This window comes from Gadus chalcogrammus, chromosome 4 (genome assembly GCF_026213295.1).
Source record: "Gadus chalcogrammus isolate NIFS_2021 chromosome 4, NIFS_Gcha_1.0, whole genome shotgun sequence".
NCBI classification, from domain to species: Eukaryota; Metazoa; Chordata; class Actinopteri; order Gadiformes; family Gadidae; genus Gadus; species Gadus chalcogrammus.
Window position 1 is genome coordinate 35797075 of NC_079415.1, and position 11149 is coordinate 35808223.

Genomic DNA, 11149 nt, shown 5'->3' on the forward strand with positions numbered 1-11149 from the left:
TACCTGATGACATCATTATGTGGGGTCATTTGATTCCCATTGGCACGTTATTTTGTAGGTTTTCTCTATTTTTTCATATTGTACGACCCACTTGTTTGAACTCGTGTGTTTATTTACACACGTGTCCACACACAGCGCGATCCCCCCCAATCCTCTTCTCTTATTGGTGGAGAAGGACAAGAGTTCCGCCCCAGCATTAGCCAATGAGCCCAATCATAAAAACACTGCAAACATTCAGCTGCCGGACAACTCGACGACCCAAAGCCCCCTCGACCCCCGTCCCTCTACCAACCCAGACCCGGTCCTCTACCAAACCGTTCCAGGCCCCCCCGTCTCCTCCGTTACTCCGGACTTTTTCAAACTTTGACTCATTTGGTAAGTTGTCACCGACACGTTGTTTTCACAACAAGGACCACGTGTTCAGTCCCGGGACCCTCGGTGAGCCGGTCCCCCTCCTGCGGGACCCTTGGTGAGTCGTATCGGGGTACCTCTGTGTCCAGCGACCCACCAGTCGAGGTCCTGGTGGGGGTCCTCAGACCCTCTTCTGCCCAGCGGGGCGTCAGGCTGCCCCCCTGCGGTCCTCAGACGCTCTGACGAGGGGAGGGCGCGGCGGGTCTTTTCTGACCCGCTCTGCTGTCATCGTTTCCCTAACCCTCCCTTAGACACGTTCTCAAAGGACCGTTACTACTTTGCTTATTTTACGATGTGTTTCCAAAAATACATCGCATGCATGTCTCTCAACGAACGGTGGCGCTGTTGAGTGTGTGCGTCTGCGTGTGTGTGTGTGTGTACATTTGTGATTCTATATTTGCGTTTACCTTTTGGGAATTTAGCAGACTCTTTTATCCGGTACGATACACTTACAAAGTCCATTTGTCGGAAGAAGAGAAACAGCAATATATCTCTGCTGGTACAGTAAGGATATTCACAGAACCAAGTGCCAAGCACTTACGACCACTAGGTTAACCCATTCCCCGTATTCAACAGAAACAGCTAGGATAAGACGCAACTACATGCTAAGTACTGTGTTTAAGTTCCGTAAGACATACATCTCTTCACCTGTGGGTGAATGTTGAGTCTGGGTGGGCTGGTGAACTTCTCTAAGGTCCTATTTTGGTCTCCGAGGTCGACCTCCTTTTGAGGCCAGTGCTTGGGAACTACGAGGATCAGTTTCCCACGGGAGGGGGAGCCCCTACCTCCGCACCCCCCCCCCCCCCCCCCCCCCCAGCCCTCGTGGCTCTAGTGATTAGGATCCCTGTGTTTACCAACCAGGAGATTATTAACAGGCGTGTTGGAACCAAACACGATATGTCGATGCTTTACTCATGAAGTGTTAGACAGAAAGGTACAGGAGAGAGAGAGAGAGAGAGGACCAGGGCAGGAGTTGAACCGGGGTCGCCGTGGTGAGGTCTGAGCCTTATGGTACGCGCTCTACGCGCTGGACCACCCTCCAGTTATATTGCTATTTTCTGTCGCTACTCCATCGCTCCTCCAGGTGGCGCTGAACACAGGAAGTGGATCAATGCAGCCCCGCTATGGGGCCGGCCTCCTAGTGGATCGATGGATTGATGGGATGTTTGATTCTGCAGTGGTGTGTTCTGCTGTGTATTGTTAGCGGGCTGAGGTCGTTTAGGGTCTTTGGGGACAAAAGGTTCTCGCTTCCATGTAGCTCGTGTTGACGAGGGCGTGTCCTCTCCAGGGGAGCCATGCCCGCTGTCCCCGCCTCCAAGGACCCCGCCGCCGCCGCCAAGGCAGCCGGGTGTCCGCACGCCGCCAAGATGGTCGCCAACGGAGACGGCAAGCTGCAGGTGTCCTTTGCGGCGCACGCGGCGCCCAGCGAGGCGGACCTGCCCCTCGACGCCGGCCCCCCCGCGGCGGACAGGAAGTGGATCCGCCCCGACCTCCCCTCCCGATGCACCTGGAGGCTCGGGGGGTCCGACCTCGACTCCCCCCACACGCACCCGCAGAGGTGAGGCCCCGTGCACGCCTAGCGCACAGTAGCCTAGCTTAAATTAGCCTAGCTTACATAAGCATAGCTTACATTAGTCTGGCTTTCATTAGTCTAGCTTACATTAGTCTAGCTTACATTAGCCTTGCTTAAATTAGCCTAGCTATCATTAGCGTAGCTTACCCTAGCTATCATTAGCGTAGCTTACCCTAGCTTACATTAGCCTAGCTTACCCTATCTTAAATTAGCCTATCTTACATGAGCCTATCTTACTTTAGTCTAGCTTACCAAAGGCTAGTTTACCCTAGCTTACCTAACGGGTGAGTGTTGGGGTCCTTAACGTGCCAGGGTTAGGGTCCCTAAGGGGTCGGAGGGTCTCCCCTACTGAGTCGTCATGGTAACCTGTCCCCAGAGTGTCAAGCCCCAACATCCTGCCCAACATCCTGGACCGCATCGGGGACACGCCCCTCGTCCGCATCAACAAGATCTCCAAGATGTTCGGACTGAAGTGCGAGCTGCGTGAGTGATCTCTGAGCGGGACGAAGATGATGGAGGTTGGGACGATGGCGATGAAGGACCCAGACGGCAGCTGATGTGTGAGTCTGTGTGTGTGTGTGTGTGTGTGGTGTGTGTGTGTAGTGGCCAAGTGTGAGTACTTCAACGCGGGCGGCAGTGTGAAGGACCGGATCAGCCTGCGGATGGTCGAGGACGCCGAGCGCGCCGGACTCCTCAAACCCGGGGACACCATCATCGAGCCCACCTCCGGAAACACAGGTACCGCTTACGGTCGCTAGGGGGCCGGGTTGATGATGTTGTCTGGTCGCTAGGGGGCCGGGTTGATGATGTTGTCTGGTCGCTAGGGGGCAGGGTTGATGATGTTGTCCGGTAACTAGGGGTTAGGGTTGGTTATGTTGTCTGGTAACTAGGGGTCAGGGTTGATGATGTCCGGGTAACTAGGGGTCAGGGTTGGTGATGTGGTCTGTTAGCTAGGGGGCCGGGTTGATGTGGTCTGGTCGCTAGGGGTCAGGGTTGATGATGCTGTCTGGTTGCTACGGCTCTGTGTTGTTGATGATGCTGTCTGGTTGCTAGGGGCAGGGTTGATGGTTAAGGCTGGGTGAATAATCGAATTTCGATTTTAGCGTCAAACGATCTCAAAACTAATGTAATTTAGTTTTTTTTTAATTAAATGTTTTTAATTAAATGTTCTATAGAAAGTGCAGAAGAACAACTGATTACATATCTTTAAATTATTTTAGATTTGAATATTTTCTTTTTGACCATTTTGTGCATTTTTATTTAAGGCTTAATTTCTAAGTTCTCAGTTACTATTAGTTTTGGGGAGAGGCATACTGAATAAATACAGCATGTTCTGAAACTCAAAAAATAATCGTTTGCATAATCTATATAATATAAACTTGAATTGCCACACAACAAAGTTGTGTGGGGGATTAATAGCGGGAGGGGATAAATCAAAATAAATAAATAAGTAAAGTTGCAAATCTGCAGGAGTTCAGGAGTCTAATTGCTGAAGGATAAAAGCTGTTGTTGAAGCGTGTCGTTCCGGAGGGCAGAGGGTGGAAGAGATCATGGCCAGGACGTGAGGTGTCCCTGATGATCTTGGTTGCTCGGTTCAAGCTGCGTTCAGCACACAGAGAGTGGACTGGTGGAAGGTTGAATGTTGCTAGGGCTCAGTGATGATGCTGTTGCCAGGGCTCAGTGATGATGATGTTGTCTGGTTGCTAGGGGTCAGTGATGATGATGCTGTCTGGTTGCTAGGGCTCAGTGATGATGCTGTTGCCAGGGCTCAGTGATGATGATGTTGCCAGGGCTCAGTGATGATGATGCTGTCTGGTTGCTAGGGCTCAGTGATGATGGTGTTGTCTGGTTGCTAGGGGTCAGTGATGATGATGTCTGGTTGCTAGGGGTCAGTGATGATGATGTTGTTGTGTGGTTGCTAGGCATCGGCCTGGCGTTGGCCGCGGCCGTGAAGGGGTACCGCTGCATCATCGTGATGCCTGAGAAGATGAGCATGGAGAAGGTAGGCCACACCCCCACCGTCGTCCTATTGGTCGATGTCACCATGACATAACACACAGTGTCCTCCCAGTATGAGTGTCCTCCCAGCATGAGTGTCCTCCCAGTATGAGTGTCCTCCCAGTATCAGTGTCCTCCCAGTATCAGTGTCCTCCCAGTATCAGAGTGTCCTCCCAGTATCAGTGTTCTCCCAGTATGAGTGTCCTCCCAGTATCAGAGTGTCCTCCCAGTATCAGAGTCCTCCCAGTATCAGTGTCCTCCCAGTATCAGTGTGTCCCCTGGTGTCCTCCCAGTATGAGTGTCCTCCCAGTATGAGTGTCCTCCCAGTATCAGTGTCCTCCCAGTATCAGAGTGTCCTCCCAGTATGAGTGTCCTCCCAGTATGAGTGTCCTCCCAGTATCAGAGTGTCCTCCCAGTATCAGAGTGTCCTCCCAGTATCAGAGTCCTCCCAGTATCAGTGTCCTCCCAGTATCAGAGTGTCTCCTGGTGTCCTCCCAGTGGCTGTCCTCCCTGTCCTCCCAGTGAGTTCCCTGTGTCCCAGTTTCCTCCCAGTGGCTGTCCTCCCAGTCCTCCCAGTGAGTGTCCCTGTGCCCCCAGGTGGACGTGCTGCGGGCGCTGGGCGCTGAGATCGTCCGCACGCCGACCAGCGCGCGCTTCGACTCCCCAGAGTCCCACGTGGGCGTGGCCTGGCGCCTGAAGAACGAGATCCCCAACTCCCACATCCTGGACCAGTATCGTAACCCTAGCAACCCGCTGGCCCACTACGACACCACGGCCGAGGAGATCCTGAGGCAGTGTGATGGTAGGGGGGGGGAGGGGGGGTAGGAGGAGTGGGGGGTTAGGAGTGTGTGTGTGGAGTGTTTAGGGATGGTGTTAAGGGTTAAGTGTTAAGGGTTAAGGGTTAAGTGTTAAGTGTTGAGGGTTAAGTGTTAAGGGTTAAGTATTAAGTGTTGAGGGTTAAGTGTTAAGGGTTAAGTATTAAGGGTTAAGTGTTGAGGGTTAAGTGTTGAGGGTTAAGTGTTGAGGGTTAAGTATTGAGGGTTAAGTGTTGAGGGTTGTGGGTTAAGTGTTGAGGGTTAAGTGTTGAGGGTTGAGGGTTAAGTGTTGAGGTTTAAGTGTTGAGGGTTAAGGGTTAAGTGTTGAGGGTTAAGTGTTGAGGGTTAAGTGTTAAGTGGTGTGTCTCCAGGTAAGGTGGACATGCTGGTCGCGGGGGCGGGGACGGGAGGCACCATCACCGGCGTCGCCCGCAAGCTGAAGGAACGATGCCCCAACGTCAAGGTGAGCCGCCCCCTCCCCTGGTCCCTCCCCTGGTCCCTCCCCTGGTCCCTCACCTGGTCCCTCCCCTGGTCCCTCCCCTGGTCTGTCTCACTGGTCTCCCCTGGTCCCTCCCCTGGTCCCTTCCCTGGTCCCTCCCCTGGTCTCACACCTGGTCCTTCTCCTGGTCCCTCACCTGGTCCCTCCCCTGGTCTGTCTCACTGGTCTCACCTGGTCTCCCCTGGTCTCACCTGGTCTCCCTGGTCCCTCCCCTGGTCCCTCACCTGGTCCCTCCCCTGGTCTCACACGTGTTCCTTCCCCTGGTCCCTCACCTGGTCCCTCCCTGGTCCCTGACTGGTCTCTCCCCTGGTCTGTCTCGCCTGGTCTCCCCTGGTCTGTCTCGCCTGGTCTCACCTGGTCTCCCCTGGTCTCTCCCCTGGTCTGTCTCACTGGTCTCCCCTGGTCCCTCACCTGGTCTCCCCTGGTCTGTCTCACTGGTCTCCCCTGGTCTCTCACCTGGTCTCCCCTGGTCCCACCTGGTCTCCCTGGTGTAGATCGTGGGCGTGGACCCTGAGGGCTCCATCCTGGCTGAGCCTGAGGACCTGAACCGGACCGATACGACCCAGTACGAGGTGGAGGGCATCGGATACGACTTCATACCCACCGTGCTGGACCGGACCGTGAGCTCCAACACCTGTCTGTCTGCCCTGACCCGTCTGTCCGGGGCTGTCCTGACCTGCCCTGACCTGTCTGTCTGTTCTGTTCTGCCCTGTCTGTATTCCCTGACTTGTCTGTCTGTCTGTCTGTCTGTCTGTCTGTCTGTCTGTCTGTCTGTCTGTCTGTCTGACTGACTGACTGACTGACTGACTGACTGACTGACTGACTGACTGACTGACTGACTGACTGCCCTAACCTGTCTGTGTGTTCTGCCCTGACCCGTCTGTCCTGACCTGCCCTGACCTGTCTGTGTGTTCTGCCCTGACCCGTCTGTCCTGACCTGCCCTGACCTGTCTGTCTGTCTGTTCTGTCCTGCCCTGTCTGTATTCCCTGACCTGTCTGTCTGTCTGTCTGTCTGTCTGTCTGTCTGTCTGTCTGTCTGTCTGTCTGTCTGTCTGTCTGTCTGTCTGACTGACTGACTGACTGACTGACTGACTGACTGACTGCCCGTGTGTTCTGCCCTGACCCGTCTGTCCTGACCTGTCTGTCTGTCTGTCTGTCTGTCTGTCTGTCTGCTGTGATCCAGGTGGTGGACTCCTGGTTCAAGTCCAACGATGAAGACTCCTTCAACATGTCCCGCCTCCTCATCAAGGAGGAGGGGCTTCTGTGTGGTTAGTCCTACCCCGTGTTGTGTTAGTCCTAGTGTTGTGTTAGTCCTATCCCGTGTTGTGTTAGTCCTACCCTGTGATGTGTTAGTCCTACCCCGTGTTTGTTAGTCCTACCCCGTGTTGTGTTAGTCCTACCCCGTGTTGTGTTAGTCCTACCCCGTGTTGTGTTAGTCCTACCCTGTGTTGTGTTAGTCCTACCCCGGGTTGTGTTAGTCCTACCCCGGGTTGTGTTAGTCCTACCCCGTGTTGTGTTAGTCCTACCCCGTGTCGTGTTAGTCCTAGTGTTGTGTTAGTCCTAGTGTTGTGTTAGTCCTACCCCGTGTTGTGTTAGTCCTACCCCGTGTTGTGTTAGTCCTAGTGTTGTGTTAGTCCTACCCCGTGTTGTGTTAGTCCTACCCCGTGTTGTGTTAGTCCTACCCCGTGTTGTGTTAGTCCTATCCCGTGTTGTGTTAGTCCTACCCCGTGTTGTGTTAGTCCTACCCTGTGTTGTGTTAGTCCTACCCCGTGTTTGTTAGTCCTACCCCGTGTTGTGTTAGTCCTACCCCGTGTTGTGTTAGTCCTACCCCGTGTTGTGTTAGTCCTACCCCGTGTTGTGTTAGTCCTACCCCGTGTTGTGTTAGTCCTAGTGTTGTGTTAGTCCTACCCTGTGGGTGCGTTGGGTTCGCCCTGTGGGTGCGTTGGGTTCGCCCTGTCGGTGCGTTCGGTTCACCCTGTGGGTGCGTTCGGTTCGTCCCCTGTGGCGTGCTGCAGGCGGGAGCTCCGGGACGGCGATGGCGGCGGCGGTGAAGATGGCCCGGGATCTGAAGGAGGGCCAGCGCTGTGTGGTCATCCTGCCGGACTCCATCCGCAACTACATGTGAGATCACAGACCACGCCCCCACACACAGACCCCGCCCCCACACACAGACCCCGCCCCCACACACAGACCCCACCCACACACACAGACCCCGCCCACCCAAAACCCTATCTAATCCTGGCCTCCATCTAATCCTGGCCTCCCTCTAATCCTGGCCTCCATCTAATCCTGGCCTCCATCTAATCCTGGCCTCCATCTAATCCTGGCCTCTATCTAATCCTGGCCTCTATCTAATCCTGGCCTCTATCTAATCCTGGCCTCTATCTAATCCTGGCCTCTACCTAATCCTGGCCTCTATCTAATCCTGTTTTCTCGTTTCAGGTCCAAATTCCTCAATGATAAATGGATGCTCGAGAAGGGTTTCCTGAGGGAAGAAGACCTGATGATCACCAAACCCTGGTGAGTGTCCCCACTATCACCAACCCCTGACGAGTGTCCCCACTATCACCAAACCCTGGTGAGTGTGTGTGTCCCCACTATCACCAAACCCTGGTGAGTGTCCCCACTATCACCAACCCCTGGTGAGTGTCCCCACTATCACCAACCCCTGGGGAGTGTGTGTGTCCCCACTATCACCAAACCACATCACTTTTGGTCAGTCTTTTCTTAAAACAATTGTACCTGAAAATAAACATAGCTAAATTACAACAGATAACTTCAGTCATTGAGGGCAAAAATAGGCCCAGATTGTTTTATTTACTTTTGCAAATCAAGAGTAGGCCTGATTTGACTAATGGGCTTTGCATCCTTTCCTTCTGCCCTTGTCGTCCATTTCAAAGACATGCTGCCCGCCAGCTTTCAAATTACAATGCTGCCACAGGTGGCTTTGTATCAAATGTATTCACATAACTATCCCTCCCTACTATTTTGTAGTTCACCAAAACACCCTGAAACAACCTGAGTCCCACCATACACCAACAGTGCAAGCAGGCCAATGGCAACCCAGCGCGCGGTCCTTCCTCCCTCACTTTAAAAACTACCAGCCGCCACTGGTCCCCTCTAACACTAAACCCTGGAGAGTGTCCCCACTATCACCAAACCCTAGTGAGTGTGTGTGTCCCCACTAACACTAACCCCTGGTGTGTGTGTGTGTGTCCTCACTCTCTCTCCCTCTGTGTCTCCCCCTCCCGCCCCCCCCCCCCCCGCCTCCCCACAGGTGGTGGAACCTGAGGCTGCAGGGTTTGAACCTGTGCGCCCCCCTCACTGTGTTGCCGTCAGTTACCTGTCAGAAGACCATCAAGATCCTGAAGGAGAAGGCCTTCGACCAGGCTCCCGTGGTGGACGAGTCGGGGTGGGTCCCCCCTTCTTGCCCGGCTAGCTTTATAGCATCTCTAGCTAAGCCCCATGAGGGACTCACTGGTAAACGTGCCGCAGTCAGTGTAGCGGTGCTAGCAACGCAACAACAATGTTGGTGACATGGTACGAGTGACAATGGGTCACAAGCGCTAGCAAAACCCTAGGAGTGACTGTTGGTAGACAAAACCTCAGTTAGCATAACTAGCATGGCACTGTTAAACGCTAGCAAAACCCTAGGAGTGACTGTTGGTAGACAAAACCTCAGGTAGCATAACTAGCATGGCACTGCTAACGCTAGCAAAACCCTAGGAGTGACTGTTGGTAGACAAAACCTCAGTTAGCATAACTAGCATGGCACTGCTAACGCTAGCAAAACCCTAGGAGTGACTGTTGGTAGACAAAACCTCAGGTAGCATAGCTAGCATGGCACTGCTAACGCTGTCAAAACCCTAGGAGTGACTGTTGGTAAACTAAACCTAATTTAGCATAGCCTTACTAGCATGGCATCGCTAACGCTAGTGTCTTCTGAACTGGAGCTCATGGAGTGTGTGTGTGTGTGTGTGTGTGTGTGTGTGTGTGTGTGTGTGTGTGTGTGTGTGTGTGTGTGTGTGTGTGTGTGTGTGTGTGTGTGTGTGTGTGTGTGTGTGTGTGTGTGTGTGTGTGTGTGTGTGTGTAGGGTGATCCTGGGCATGGTAACCCTGGGCAACATGCTGGCGTCGGTGCTGGCGGGGAAGGTGAAGCCGTCGGACCCGGTCAGCAAGGTCCTCTACAAGCAGTTCAAACAGGTAGAGCACTGGGACCAGTGGACCAGGAGCACTGGGACCAGGAACACTGGGACCAGTGGACCAGGAGCACTGGGACCAGTGGACCAGAAGTCCACTAGTGGGGGGGGGGGGGGGGGGACGATGACAAGAAAAGTGAATTAACTTAACAAATACAACCACATTAACCACATTGTACAATAAACAACTGGAAGAAGAACAGTCAAAGATTGGTGAAATTGTAACTTTTAAAATATTTAAAACAATTTATTTCTTTTTTGACGTCGTAGTTAAGGCAGCAGGCGTGTGTTGCTGAAGCGGCCGCCTAAGCTGTGCGGCGCTGTGGGAACCCCTGAGATGTGTTTATTAACTGTGTCTCTGGCGTCTTACCGCCATGGAGACGCCCGATCTCGGAAGCTAAGCAGGGTCGGGCCTGGTTAGTACCTGGATGGGAGACCGCCTGGGAATACCAGGTGCTGTTAGTGGTGTCGGGTGGTGGCCAGTAGGTGGCACTCTTCCCTCTGGCCTTAACATTAATCCCGATGCCCCGGTGCAGTGACGGGGACACTGTGCTGCGGAAGGCGCTGTCCTTCAGAGGAGACGTTAAACTGAGGTCCTGACTCACTGAGGTCATTAAAGATCCCAGGGCACTTATCAAAGAGGAGGGGTTACCCCGGTGTCCTGGCCCAACCAGGCTCCTTCAGTCTGGCCCCCTAATCGTCCCCCTGTATGATTGGCTGACTCATTAATCCCCTCACTCTCCACCTCCAGCTGGTGTGTGGTGAGCGTTCTGGCGCCGATTGGCTGAAGTGGGTGATACACACTGGTGGTGGTTAGTGAGGTTGTAAAGCGTCTTTGCGTGTCTAGAAGAGCGCTATATACATTTAATCCATGTTCTGTCCCCTGCCTCCCCCCCCCCCAGATTCGTCTGACGGACAACCTGGGCAAGCTCTCCCGTATCCTGGAGACGGACCACTTCGCCCTGGTGGTCCACGAGCAGATCCAGTGTAAACACACACGCACACTGCCAAACACAGCTAGTACACGCACACACTAACACACACAACTAGTACACACACAAACAAGCACGTTACTCATAGACAAGCAGACCTGTAACGTGTGTGTGTGTGTGTGTGTGTGTGTGTGTGTGTGTGTGTGTGTGTGTGTGTGTGTGTGTGTGTGTGTGTGTGTGTGTGTGTGTGTGTGTGTGTGTGTGTGTGTGTGTGTGTGCAGACCTGACGGACGGCTCCACCTCCCTGAAGCAGATGGTCTTCGGCGTGGTAACGGCCATCGACCTCCTCAACTTCGTTACCGCCAGGGAGAAGAGGGAGAGGACCCTGTCCGAGTGCGCTGACGACTACTGACCCCCCGGTCCGCAGAGTCTACATGTTGCCCTGGACACGCCTTCCACCGTTCTGTGATTGATGGCCGCCGCTGTTGAGGGGCTGGTCTTTGTCACTGCTTAGAACAATGCACGCACGCACACGCTCTGTTACAGGTGTTTGATTGGGTCAGGAGCAGAACTGTGCTTGGGCTCATAGTGCAAGAATGTTGAACACGTTAAATGTTTATTAAAGTGAGGAGAAAGGTATTGTCTTGTGTTGGTCTTTTTGTTTATTACTTTTGACCGCGATATTATTAATTGGACGAGAGAACACGACTTTGTCTGCTCCTC

General features: G+C 53.5%; 1 protein-coding gene and 1 pseudogene across 2 annotated transcripts; both read left to right on the top strand.

The window, feature by feature from the left end:
• The first annotated feature begins 204 nt into the window (after window positions 1–204).
• Window positions 205–11075, top strand: LOC130380825 (cystathionine beta-synthase-like). Of its 2 annotated transcripts, none has more exons than XM_056588176.1 (15): window positions 205–375; window positions 1700–1969; window positions 2361–2467; window positions 2588–2722; window positions 3907–3986; window positions 4580–4784; window positions 5169–5260; window positions 5791–5916; window positions 6480–6564; window positions 7312–7417; window positions 7739–7816; window positions 8574–8708; window positions 9390–9498; window positions 10397–10481; window positions 10708–11075. In XM_056588176.1, the coding sequence occupies exons 2-15, from the start codon at window positions 1707–1709 to the stop codon at window positions 10836–10838; spliced, it is 1737 nt and encodes a 578-aa protein (XP_056444151.1). In that variant the 5' UTR covers window positions 205–375; window positions 1700–1706; the 3' UTR covers window positions 10839–11075. The 2 variants fall into 2 exon arrangements, with proteins under 2 accessions (XP_056444151.1, XP_056444152.1); XM_056588177.1 differs by lacking the exon at window positions 205–375 and adding an exon at window positions 1300–1422.
• On the top strand, window positions 9852–9959 carry LOC130381873 (5S ribosomal RNA; annotated as a pseudogene).
• Window positions 11076–11149: the final 74 nt, after the last annotated feature.